Source organism: Stigmatopora nigra, chromosome 1, assembly GCF_051989575.1.
Source record: "Stigmatopora nigra isolate UIUO_SnigA chromosome 1, RoL_Snig_1.1, whole genome shotgun sequence".
Taxonomy (NCBI): domain Eukaryota; kingdom Metazoa; phylum Chordata; class Actinopteri; order Syngnathiformes; family Syngnathidae; genus Stigmatopora; species Stigmatopora nigra.
In genome coordinates, this window is record NC_135508.1 from 14,158,010 (window position 1) to 14,170,964 (window position 12,955).

The 12,955-nt window shown below is 42.9% G+C and overlaps 1 protein-coding gene across 2 annotated transcripts in view; it reads right to left on the bottom strand.

The window, feature by feature from the left end:
* Window positions 1-237: 237 nt before the first annotated feature.
* LOC144198499 (histone deacetylase 4-like) overlaps window positions 238-12,955 on the bottom strand; it is a 38,281-nt gene continuing 25,563 nt past the window's right edge. For both annotated transcript variants that reach the window (XM_077719560.1, XM_077719552.1), the window contains 18 exons: window positions 11,792-11,926; window positions 11,528-11,720; window positions 10,578-10,798; window positions 8,233-8,445; window positions 7,951-8,146; window positions 7,194-7,327; window positions 7,012-7,114; window positions 6,890-6,936; window positions 6,714-6,821; window positions 6,024-6,079; window positions 5,095-5,182; window positions 4,892-5,011; window positions 4,708-4,805; window positions 4,520-4,638; window positions 4,300-4,433; window positions 4,039-4,123; window positions 3,174-3,318; window positions 238-3,106 (listed from right to left, as the gene is read on the bottom strand). In XM_077719560.1, the coding sequence (XP_077575686.1) occupies window positions 3,067-3,106; window positions 3,174-3,318; window positions 4,039-4,123; window positions 4,300-4,433; window positions 4,520-4,638; window positions 4,708-4,805; window positions 4,892-5,011; window positions 5,095-5,182; window positions 6,024-6,079; window positions 6,714-6,821; window positions 6,890-6,936; window positions 7,012-7,114; window positions 7,194-7,327; window positions 7,951-8,146; window positions 8,233-8,445; window positions 10,578-10,798; window positions 11,528-11,720; window positions 11,792-11,926 (2,235 nt within the window). In that variant the 3' untranslated portion in view covers window positions 238-3,066. The remainder of the gene's footprint in view (window positions 3,107-3,173; window positions 3,319-4,038; window positions 4,124-4,299; window positions 4,434-4,519; window positions 4,639-4,707; window positions 4,806-4,891; window positions 5,012-5,094; window positions 5,183-6,023; window positions 6,080-6,713; window positions 6,822-6,889; window positions 6,937-7,011; window positions 7,115-7,193; window positions 7,328-7,950; window positions 8,147-8,232; window positions 8,446-10,577; window positions 10,799-11,527; window positions 11,721-11,791; window positions 11,927-12,955) is intronic.

Below are 12,955 nucleotides of genomic sequence, written 5' to 3' on the forward strand. Positions count from 1 at the left end.
GATTGGGTAAACATGGACTTTGCCAGACAGATAACTTTAGTTTTGCTTCATAGAAGCAGAACACTTTTAGAGTTATCTGGTGAAAAATTGAATTCCTAATATCGCAAAGTCAGTTTTTTTCCAATATCATTCAGCCTTACTGCGTCAGTCACATTCCCAACTCACGCAGGGCAGATTGAACGATTGCAGCCTTTAAGAGAAAGTATAAAATCAATTGCAAACACCCAAAGACACTGGTATTTTTCAGAAATATATTTTATAGATGTCAGAGATGAAACGTCCAAAGCGTAGGTCCCCAAGAAATTTGTTTTCAGGACATGGACAGCAAACAAAAAATAACTTCTTTCCCATTTACATGTAAACCAAGAATTGCTCTTGAGCCACAGTGGTTATTTGTAGGACTGGCCGAGGTGGGTGTGACAATCAAAATGAGCTCCCCCAAAACCGTTTCCCCAATTAAAAGCGCAGCATTACTTCAGCGTCAACAGTGCCTGTTTAAACATCTTTGAAAGAGGAACATTCTTTGGGACAGTCTTTCATGAACGTAGCAGAGGTTTGGCAGAGCAAACGCAGTCCATCTATATCCATTAATAAGTGCTGAATTCGCTGGTCAGAAACAAGAAGAACCATAATGGAGTCATTGGGACAAAGTCTTTTCAATATTTGCACATCGGATGGGAAGAAAAGTGTCCCCGCTCACGAGGACACCAGCAGAACTTTTTATTTTATTCTTCCTCTGTTGTGCAAATACATTTTTTCTGTTACATAGACAAGCAAGCATGCTGACTCACTAACCATGCAAAAAGTTCAAAGTTGGTGCAAGCATGGGACAAAGACTTAAAGCGGTCATAAGCGTGGTTACGAAAAAAAACAAGATCTGACATGATTGGTATTATTTTTCTAATTCAAATGATTGAATCAAATGGAATGTTTTTGTTAGTCAAAAAAATTAAAAAGTCACATTTTATACATTTATAAAATGACTTCAATAAGTGGGATGGTCGTCACTTGATGTTTGTGGACAAAGATAAACTACGGAAAAGTGTGAGGGCAAAATAGAACAAAACATGGATGACTTATTGGCACCAGATATAAATATTTGAAATACAAAGTAGTGTAAGTCGCACTACTGGTAAAATAAAATTAAAAAAATTAAAAAAAGGTCTTCCTCTGGGGACACAGGTAGTGACAATAATTGTCTTGCAATACATTGATTATCGCACTTTGATGCCTACTCACGACGACGGACAACAACAGTTAAATTGCGGCAAAGAAAAGCTAAGGTCGGATCCTTTCTGCCTTTTGAAAAAAAAGAAAAAGAAACACAAAACAGCTCGCTACATAAAATGGCCTCTGGACCTGCTTGTGGCAAGATCACAGGCACGTCACCAAGGTAAGTTAAGTGCATGTCTTACACGTGCACAAGAGAAAAGACCATCACTTAGGCAACAAAGTGATTTGACGCAATGAGGAAAAGTGGGAAAAGTCCAAAGCGGTGCCCCGTGTGACCACTACCACGACCACGTTGCATCCAAACAGTGCGGTCGACGAGTAGCTAAATATGCTGCTTCTTGTTTTGCCTTGTCTTTTTACGTCCGTGGAATGACGCCATACTTTGTTCCGTTCACAATATCGTAGCTGTCATTAGAGTACATTTAGAAATTTTCCATATACAAATCTTCTATAAACAGTACATTATAAATACACAAACACAATCGATGAAAAACGCAGTGGCTTGAAGCGCCGTACAAAGAAAGAAAATTGCTCCTTACCTTTTTCATAAATACAAAAACAACAAATTTGGCGACGTTATTTTTGTCAACGGCAGCCCTAGAACTATGCACACAAAAAAAAATAGATTAAAAAAAACAAATCTATGAATGGACCGTGTTAGAAATAAAACACTAAAGAAGAAAGTGGTAGAAATGCATGAAAAAAAAATCAAACCTGTCGATATGAAGAGGCCGTGATGCCCCGTAAAATATATTCAATTTTATATACAGTACAAGACTGGAGTTTCACGTAGAACTAGGTAGTTGCCAGCTGAGCACAAATTCATGGGAAGCCCCCCCCCCCCTTTCAGGTGTGGTAAAATAATTGTGATAGATACAGTTTCATGCTTTGGCTTTCTTTGCTTCAACATTCCAAAATGGGGCAAAAAATGTCCAGCCTCTCCTCTCATGCTTGCTTGATAAAGCCTTCTTTTAAAGGGTAGCTACATAAGAGTAAAAGCATTTTGTGATGTGATTTTGCACTTCCACTTGCTGAAGCTGGCAACCACCTTTTATTTTTTACAGGGTACGTCATTTCCCTCAGAAAAATAGATCCGTCCAAAAAAGGTAAAATAACTCTTTAAGAGGCAGATGCCAAGAGGCATGGCCACCTTCCAAGTAAACATGCTGAAAGATTGTTTGCTGTATGTTGAAATTTTTCTCGTCCTTCCCTGGCACTGATCTCCCAGAAGGAAATCTTAAGGCAAACTTTTCCTGAACAATCGTGAAATCCGGCGGACCCTCACCAAGGCACTCCTTTCAGAACCTCTGATGAAAACAAGTGTTTGTAAGACCGAAGGTCCACAGTGAATGCGTGTCGGGAATTCTTTTTCCCCGTTTCAGAGCGGAGAAAAAAAAAACAAGTCAAGAAAAGGGAAAATCCCGAGCTGGGACTGGCAGACGGGATATCCTCTGTCCCCGGTGTTCGTGTACAGCAACCGTTTCACCTGTCGTCGATGTGACCCCAACTCCGCCCACCCACTCGAAACGCATCCGCAGCTTTGGTCACTGGCCACCGTCGTCGGGTTGCGAAAAACCTGAAGGTGGCATAAAAACATCTCCAAACGAGCGCCGTATGGCAACTCTTGTGTTTTTGTTTTTGTTTTTTTCTCGTCCAGACCTCTCTCCTGATTGGCTCCTTGCCCTTAGGCTGAGCCCACCCCCTGTCCCCCCACCAATGAAGATGTCAGGGGGGCTAAATGACGGGATCGGACGAGACTCCTCGCTGCTCAAAGGTGTCCTCAGTAGAGGTCTATCTATGTTAACAGCGTAACACTGTCGTCAATCCCCCCGGTTACAGTGGTTCCTCCTCTTCCATTGGTTCCTCCTCTGGCCTGACGAGGAAAACAATATAGCCATATAAACCCAATCTTCATATTACATCTTTAAGTTGGTGCTTACCGGTGATCCAGAGCACTCGTGTTGGCCACAGACAGAGAGGCCATGGCACTAACGGCCTCGGCCTCTTCCGAGTCTCCTCGCTTGCTTTCCATTAGCGAGAGGCCCAGCTGTGGTGAATGCTGACACAACGAGTGCCAGTACTTACCTATAAAACAAAGAAACAAGCAGTGGAATTCAAATGAAAGCGTGGATACAGACAACCACCCAAGATGTAGGGTTTAACTTCGTCTCCCATTTTCTTAACCACTTTATCCTCACTAGGGTTGCAGGGGGTACTGGAGCCTATCCCAGCTGACTTCATGCCAGAGGCAGGGGGCACCCTTAATTGGTGGCCAGCCAATCACAGGGCACAAGGAGATAAACAATCATTAACGCCCACACTCATACTTAGGGGCAATTTAGTGTCCAATAAGCCTACCATGCATGTCTTTGGAATGTGGGAGGGAACCGGAGTACCCAGAGAAAACCCACGCAGGCCCGGGGAGAACATGCAAACTCCACACAGGAGGACCGACCTGGATTTGAACCCAGATCTCCCACCGTGAGGCCAACGCACTAACCACTCATCCGCCCGGTTTAACTCATGGTATTAAAATTTGGTTGGCATGAGAACACAGTTCTATACATTCTTTACCGTGTTGAATGAATTTCTTCGATTATATTTCCACATGTTTATTCAATCAACTTGTTCTAATATATTACTGCTTTAGCATGTTCTCGACTCGCAATAAAAGACTGTTAGCTTCTAATAATAGAAATATACTGAATTAGATCGCGCAAAACTGATTTGAAGTCTCAAATACGTACAAAGAAACGTTGAGGGAAAAGTCAAATAATTCACGTGGCATTCCTCAATGTAACTTACAGTGAATTTCAAGGACCTTTTCCAGAGAGCGCACAGCATTGATGTTGGGCCTGTTGTTGAGGACAGCCTTGGGTAGTGGGTCCAACTGCACACACACACACACACATCACGTTATCAAACGATGACAGAAACAATTCCGTTCCAAACTTTCCCCAATTCCCTCATCCTCATTTCTCCCAATTTCCAGGCATTTTGACTTTCACGTACAATCACACCATTAAAAGAAGTCTATCACCAAGCACCCAAAAGTGTCCTCCTCACCTCCTGTCCGAGCAACGCGGCCACACAAGCCTCTGAAGCATCGCAGATGGCGGTGAGATCATGACCGCCCTCCAGAGCCAGGACTAACCTACCTCCAGCAAGGCTCATGAGCTGGCGGGTCAGATAGCCAAAACCTTCAAATCCGAGAGAATCACACTTTAACTACTATTCTGACCAGATAAGAAGTTCCAGTTCCTTAATGTTTTTTTATTCTACCCACATTTGGAGGTCAGTGTGTAGCCTCCAAGTGGTGGAGGGTGTCCTTCCACTGCGTCAAAGCCAGAGGATACAAGCACAATATCTGGTGCAAACTCATTGGCAATGGGCATCACCACCGACCTAAGAGAAGGAGAAGTTCTTACTTCAGGTATCATTTTCAAACGTGGTCTTTTCAAGGTTATTCCGTACCTGAAAGCAGCCAGGTACTCCACATCTCCAATGGGTGGCTCAAGGCCTCCAGTAAAGGCAACATTGACGTTGAACCCGACTCCCGGGCCACTTCCCACCTGTTGTCATGACAAAAATGTCCTGCATTTATCCTTCCATTACTAATAAGTCCTTCAATGCAACTAGGCTGAAGATATTTCCTCACCTCTTCAGGTGCACCACTACCAGGAAAGAAATTGCCATCATCATAACGGTGAATAGATAGGTACAAAACATTGGGGTCATCGTAGAAGGCTTGCTGGGTTCCGTTGCCATGGTGAACATCCTAAATGACATGTTGCGAGCAATGTCTGAGCAATGTCCTTTCACCCCAAGTGGACATTATCTTAAACGGAATGGTGAGATTACCCAGTCCACGATGAGGATCCTGTTGATATTGAGTCTGTGCTGCAGCAATTTGGCAGCGATGGCCACAGAGTTGAAGTAGCAGAAGCCCCTGGAATGTCAGTATGCGGTCAGATATTAGAAAAAATAAAGACACAACGTATGTAATCACTGGGCTGATATGAGCAACATTTTTCAGACTATAGTCGTACCTCTACTTACAACATTTTCAAGTTACGAAACCCTTTTATATGCAAATGACCACTCTGACATACGAAAACAAGATCCAAGTTATGAAATCCCCCAAATCGTAAATGCATTTCCTTTAACTGTTATTTTATTTTGAAATTCTCCCAGTAACATTGCAGCCTACTATACGTACTTCCACTTGGAGGCTACTCGATGACAACAACAACTCTGTTTTGACCGCCATTTGTCGGCACTGAGTTTTTTTGTTTAAATTTATAGTGCGAATGATGGCGTAATTTTATTCTACATTTTTATGAAAAAGAAGCCCCGAATTAAAGACAATATTTTAGCGTGTTTGGGTTACTAACTGGCATATGTTACAGTCTAAATTGTGTACTTTTCAGTCAATGTTCATTCAAAACAATTAGAATATTTCTTTAGAGCATAAGCTTTAAATTTCTGTGCACAAAAATACTGACAAAAACTAGACAAAAACTTTGAGTATTCGTTGACAACAAATACAATGACTAAAGTGCAAATAAAGCGAATCAGTAATTTAGTCTAGACGACTAAGAAATGTATAAATGCAGTATATTGTTGAATTTATCTCACAGCCAGGTGCATCTTATGTATGAAAATAAACATGTTCATTGATGGTGCACCCTTTGAACCGAAAAATACAGAGCTCCTAAATATCATTTATGTCCAAGACAACATTGATATTCACAATGTCCTACTGAGTGTGTTGACAGCTGTGGACTCACATAGGCGTGCTTTCCTCCGCATGGTGTCCAGGGGGTCGCACCACAGCAAAGCCATTCTAGGGAGATAACAAGATCCCTACAGCTTGAGCAACAGTTTCAAGAATGGCGGTAAACAGGTTTAGTCAAAACATCAGTTGACCCGCCCTTTTAATGTCCTGTCAGGACAGCAAAAAGTGAAAATTATTCCCGCCTGCCCCAAAATGGTAATAATCGCCATTTCAAAATGTCATTTAAAGCAGAATATATGCAATAACTTATTTTCAGACAGATATGAGCGATTTTGATTTGTATACTCACCGATGCCAAGTACTTATTATTAGTAATATTTATACTTTATTAGCCTATTAGCATAATTATCAAAATCATAATCAAAATACGGTCATAATATACTCACCAAAAAGATTATTTTTTACTTAGATGCTATTATTTAATAATGAAAAAAATATTTACAAAGGAGACTGAAGCAAATACCGGATAATATCTAGTAATATAACCAGTTTTCAGACCCTGTAATTTTATATTATTTTGTAATTTTCAACATTTTATAATTTGTTATTCTTATGGCGCTGAGAAGGCATTAGCATCTTCCAAAAAACATCGGATGTTAAATAAATTTAAAACATTTAACTCTTCCAGTTTGTGTTAGTGTTACAGTTTACCTTTAAAAAAAAAAAATCAAATTTACGATACCTTCAGCTCTCCAGTGGCCACTTTGAAGACAAGCTCCACAACGGAGCCGACAGCGAGACGGGCAGCGCTCGACGAGTGGACTTCATTCCAGATGGTGTCGCTGTCCACCTAACGAAAACACTCTTTATGCTGGAGCCCCGAATTTGCTTTTAGCCCACGATTCGATCGCCACTTACGCCCACGCCGCCACACGGTAGCCGCACAAAGCTGGGAGTGATTGAACCTAGTAAACGGGAGAATCTAGGTCAGCCCAAGTCATTGATGATCCTCACAAGTTGACACGTTTCTTTGAACTTACAATCAAGTTTTTGTCTGAGAGGATTGGTTCCGTACAGCAAGACGTGGGCCTCCGAGTGAACTGTCTGGAGTTCCTCCAAGGTGGCCTTTCTCCCACGGATGCACTACTCAGACATAAATCACATGTTCAAATATTTGCTTTTCCAACTTGGTGTCATAAGGAAATGCGGGGTGGGTTACCACCTCGCACTGCGCCCTGAGTCCCGTTTCCTGCAAGCGGGACCAAATGCTCTGGATCCTGCCCGCATGCTCCGGGTGGCTGTTGGTGTTGCCGCACATGCACTGGTGCTTCTGCATTAAAGAATCATACACAAGACCTGGGAAAAAAAACACACACAGAGACAAACATTCATTCATTTTCTGAACAAATTAGAATCCTCACGAAGGTCGTGCGGGCGTGCTGGAGCCTATCCCAGCTGACTCCGGAGAAAGAGGCCAGGGATACAATGAATCTGTGGCCAGCCAATCACAGAGCACAAGGAGACGGAAAACCATGCACACTCACACCCATACCTATGGGCAATTTAGAGTGTCCAATCAGCATTCATGTTTTTGGAATGAGGGAGGAAACCGGAGTACCCAGAGGAAACCCACGCAGGCCGGGGAGACCATGCAAACTCCACACAGATGGACATGACCGGGATTTGAACCCAGGACCCCAGAGCTGTGAGGCCGACATGCTAAACACTCGCTCCACCGGGCCGCTTACTTATTTCTTTATTATTAATATATTTTTTTAATTTGTCTGCTTTTTGTTGTTATTTCTGCACTATGTCTGAAAGCTTTAAATGTCATTATAATTGTTTTATGACAATAAAAGCATTCAATTCAATCAGCTATTTTGTCATGTCATTGTCCTCCTGAAGGTTTGGGGGGAAAAACAACCTATATTTTGACAAAATAAGGAGTAGCGTTTAGTGTATGCGATCGGTGGGCTTACCCGTGGTGAAGCGAGGCTTGACAGGTGGATCAGAGGGCGGGACGCTGATAGAGAAAGGGGAGGCTGAAGCAGGAGACGATTGGGCCCGCGATAGAGGCCGGTGTCCTGGGAAAGAGATGGAAAGGCCGGCAGCTTCCATTGAAGCTTGGTAGTTTCTCAGCTGGTGAATTCGCTGCTGCTCCAACAAAAGCGCCTGCTGCTTTCACGCACAAACAGCCAAAATTTTCAAGTCACGGATGTGGACGTAAGCCGTCTAACTACTCTAACTACCCCATTTCTTACCTGTCTGAAGAGAAGCTCCTGCTCCGCTTGCCTCTCCCGGTGCTGTTGCAAGGCTTCCTCCTGGAGCTCCTGCGGGTCGGGGGGCTCCTGCTTGATGGTGAGCCCGAGTGGTAACGAGCTGACGTCTTGATGCTCTCTCAACTCCTCCTCCGTCTCCTCCGGGTGGCTCTGGTGCTGGCGGCCAACAGGCGACTCGCCGGGCTTGGCTATCAACTGTGGAGGTGTGGAGACGGGAGGAGAGTGGTGTGAAAAAACGACGGGATGGAGCAGGTCTATTAGAAAGTGTGAGGAGGTATTTAAAGAGGCTAAAAATACATTGGCCCACTGCAATGTCCTTTTTTTTTAAATCAAGTCTTTGCTTGGGAAGCCAATTAGTGCACTTGGTTTTTAGTGTGAAGTCCCTTTTAATTGGACACAAGGTAATTGACCAACTGTAAAATATCACATTAATCCCTCGAATATCGCGGCTTCGCTACATTGCGTTTTTTTTCCTGGAGGAAAGTTTTTTTGGTAATTTTCTTTTTTTGGAGGTTCAATTTTTTTTTATTGTCATTATACAAGTATAACGAGCTTTGAAACCCAACCCAAATCAATTTAGGCAGGGTTTTCTTATTCTATGACACCTCAAGTCACTTTGTAACATTTGCGAGTGTTTATTTTTATGTGGAATTTCCGAATATTTGTTGGCTGTGTAACTAAAAAAATGTTTTTTACATACTCAATTCATTATAAGAAATACTTCTCTTCACTACAATAAGATGAACTTTTTTGCCGGGAGTCGAGTCTCAGCTGTAGACGTGCAACTGTCATTTTAAAAAGTCTCGAGCCTCGAGTCAGCATCAGGGACAACATTGCCATCGGACACTTGTGACAGCCCCAACTAGACCTGACCCCACTATCGTATCCCCTGTCAATCCACTTTCTGTTATGTCAGTCAACATCCGTGTGGACAGCAGCCAATCGGGAGCACCTAAAGACACGGAGGGATCACAGAGTACCAAGAGGCTAAGGGGGAGGAAAATCTGGCCACTTTCAGCAACATTTGCTCGCATCCCTCAAGATCATACAAGGCAGAGTTATCATGGCAACCAACAATTAGTTTGCACCACACTTGGCCATAGGAGCACTCATCCACATACACACACCCACACACGCACACAACACATGTTCTGTATTGCAGCCCAAATCTCCTTCCACCTCCTCATCAGCAAAAAGGGGGCGAAGTGAGAACTTGGACAGGAAACGTGTAAATCAAGAAGACATCAAATACACACGGATACACACCTACATATTCAGACCTTAACCTGTTTGTTTTTATATGTGTGGTACTTACTGTGCAGAGTTTTCTTCTTCACATGGATTTTTTTTAACTGAACAAGATGTATTCTTTAAAAAACACCATCTATCCTATTTCTGACTACGCTCCTATTTAAAGCAGAAGTCAGGCCAGGAAACCATTAGACCTGGGTTCTGGGACGTACGGCTCGCAAGCCACAAATGGCTCATTTAGTGAGCATTTCGGGCTGAACGCCGACAGCACTCGACTTTTTAACGTGGATCGGTTATTCTGCCTGAGACAGTTACTTAGAAACTTATTTTTCGAGCATTTTTCTATATGTTTTCCATAGCATTCTTAAATGCTACCTTAAGCTTTTTGTGTTTATAGCAGTGACGTCTCAGATGACAAAACGCTACCTTGTGTGAATCCGAACCGTAGCTCTTAGCATGTAACATGCAAGTATACACATTTTGGAAGCATATAAGTCATTAATTTAAATACAGTAATACCTTGACATACGAGTGTCCCATCATGAGAGAAATTTGAGATATGTGGAAAATTCCAGGCATATTTTTGCTTTGAGATACGAGAAAATTTTGAGATATGAGCATAACAGATGGTTCACAATGCAGCCCTCCAGGTGGCTGAGTATGCAAAAGAAATTAGAACAAATAAAAAGATGTATATTCATTGTAATATTATCATTTTCGTGTTTTTCCAGAGGGTGGGAAAGGATTAATTTGAATTTAGTTCACTCCAAGGGGAAAATTTGATTTGAGATACGACTAAATTGACATACAAGCTCAATCCCGGAATGCATTAAGCTTGTATCTCAGGGTATTACTGTACAGGAAATCACAGTGAAATCAAACTAACACACAACATCTCAAAGTTATATGTTGTTGCAATTTGCTTATTAAAAGGGCTTTACGAACACGGAAGGAAAACATGGCCCACTTTAATGACACTGCCCTTAATGTGAGAAGGAGCAAATTCTTCTTCTTAATAGGCCATGTTATTGATCTTTGCATTAGTATCCCCACCTAGAAATGATATTTACTCTTACTTTGTTGAACTGGAGCTGTTGCTGGAACTGCTGCTTGTGCTTCTCCAAAAACTGTTGGTGTTGCTGCTGGACCACAAGCTGTTGGAGAGCCAGTGCCTGGGCGTGGGCCTGGGCAGCGCTCCCCTGGGGCAGCGGTGCCGACTGAGTGCGTCCCAGGGGACGATGCTGACGCTGTAATTTGGCCAAGGAGGTTGACGAGGACATGGACAAGCCACCTACGCCTGGAGAGGGGGGGGGGGCAATGAAACAGGCATTTGTGATGGGGTCGTAAAATACATCTAGCACACATTTTCTGCCTGTTAAAAAGAGTCAGACTTAATATGGCTTAGCAGATGTCATAAAAATTGGACCATCTGGCTTGCCAGACTGCCTCTCTTTAACATGACACGATGAGAAAAATGCACAGCTTAGTTCCTGTGTGTGAGGTTCGGGAGCAAGCGAGCGAGCACATGGCGCTGAAACAAATGCTTGGCCAAATGAGGTGATTTCTATTTACAGTCTTTCTATTAACACTTTCAGTTGTCAAGTGATGCAATTGAACTGAGATGTTTTCATCTGCACGACCAACTAAACGCGCTACATTCGCTGGGCTCGGGAACGTTTTTGACACAGGGAACCATAAACCATTCATATTTTTAAATGTTCTTCCTTGAGTGCCTCAGTCATAATCAAAGGTGATAATGCAAGAAATTGTGTGCATTTTTTGTCATTCCACCACTTTTGAAGAAAAAGTCTGGGATTTCTTTTGATGACATTGTTACGCTATTGCTCATCAATGAGTATCAATGAGAGTACGATGGTACCTCGACATACGAGTGCCCCGACATACAAGCAATTTGAGATACAAATGAAATTTCAGGAAAATGTTTATCTTGAGATACGAAACAAATTTTGATATACATTGCTCAATTGAACCTAAACTGGCAGATCAAAAAAGTAACTTCTCATACCGGTCACCAGGGGGCTTTGTGCAGGAGTCTGCTCCATTAGCACCATGTGTTGGAGCAGAGGACTGTGAGCACCATGTCCCCCTGTTCCAGCTGCCCCTTCAGCCAGGTAGGGTGTCAAGTGGCCACCTGAGAGGAAAGGAGGACTGAGGGACAATGCCGGCTGCAAACTGCCATCTTGTTGAGCGGACGTCACCTGGGGAGACAGAAAAGTGAAGTCAAACAAAAGCGTTGCTGTTGTTTATATAAATCTAGACAGGTCCTTACATTGGATGCAGCAGTGGCGGTGGCAGTGGCAGGTAAACCCAAGGTGATGTTTGGTAGGGAGGGTGAAGTGTAGAGGGACAGCTGGCTAATAGAGCCTCGCTCAGCACCGCTACACACCCTCTGGTTAACAGATGCCTGGAAGCACATTGAAAAAACGACTGAAAGGGCACCCCAGCAAAATCACAGCATGAAAATAGGCCCAAATTCAAGAAACACAGCTCTATGACAATGGATTAAATAATGACAGCGTGTAATCAATTCACAGTGTCCAGACATTATTTCACACTTTGATTTGGGAGGAAGAAAAAAAATCACACTTCGATTTCGGGCCCGGTGGACGAGTGGTTAGCACGTGGGGCTCACAGCCTGGGTTCGATCCCAAATCGGTCCTTACTGTGTGGAGTTTGCAAGTTCTCCCCAATGTTTTGTGGGTTTTCACTGGGTACTCCGGTTTCATCCTACACCCTAAAAAGATGGATTCTAGGATAATTGTAGGCTAAAACGTCCCTATGTATGAGTGTAAGAGCGAATGGCAGTCCATCTCATCATGCCCTGCGATTGGCTGGGATAGGCTCCAGCACCCCTAAAAAATAAATGAATGCCTCAACTTAAACAAAAAGAATCCAAATCTATTCCTAGACTACACCTTGGAAAAACACCAACTACACCAATCACTTAAATAGCCAAAAGAGGGAACCAATAGGGAAACCTCAAAACTAAAAAAAAAACCCTTCATGAAAAAGCCATAGCATATTTATTCGAGTATAGTGCACACATGTATAACGTGCACTCATAATTTGTGACTAAAAATTAGTATAATTTTCACTGGCGGAGAGCAGTGTTTCACCGTGATTCATGTATAACGCGCACTTTGCTTCAGTTTTTTGGTACAAAATTTTGCGAGCTATACTAAATATAATAATAAATACGGTCATTTAAGTGGCTAATGTACAGGTTTAGGCTTAAAGACAGATGATGGCTGTAATAGAGCCGTCATGTTGACAGGGGCTACTCCACACATCACTAGTACTCCTAATGGTCACCACAAATAGAACCTCGCCTGCTCCTCGGCGGTCCTCCTATGCTTACTTGTCATCGGAAGAGCATTTACGCTTCGTCTTCCCGCGCACACTCCCGGCTTTTAGAAGCCAATAGCGAGCATCT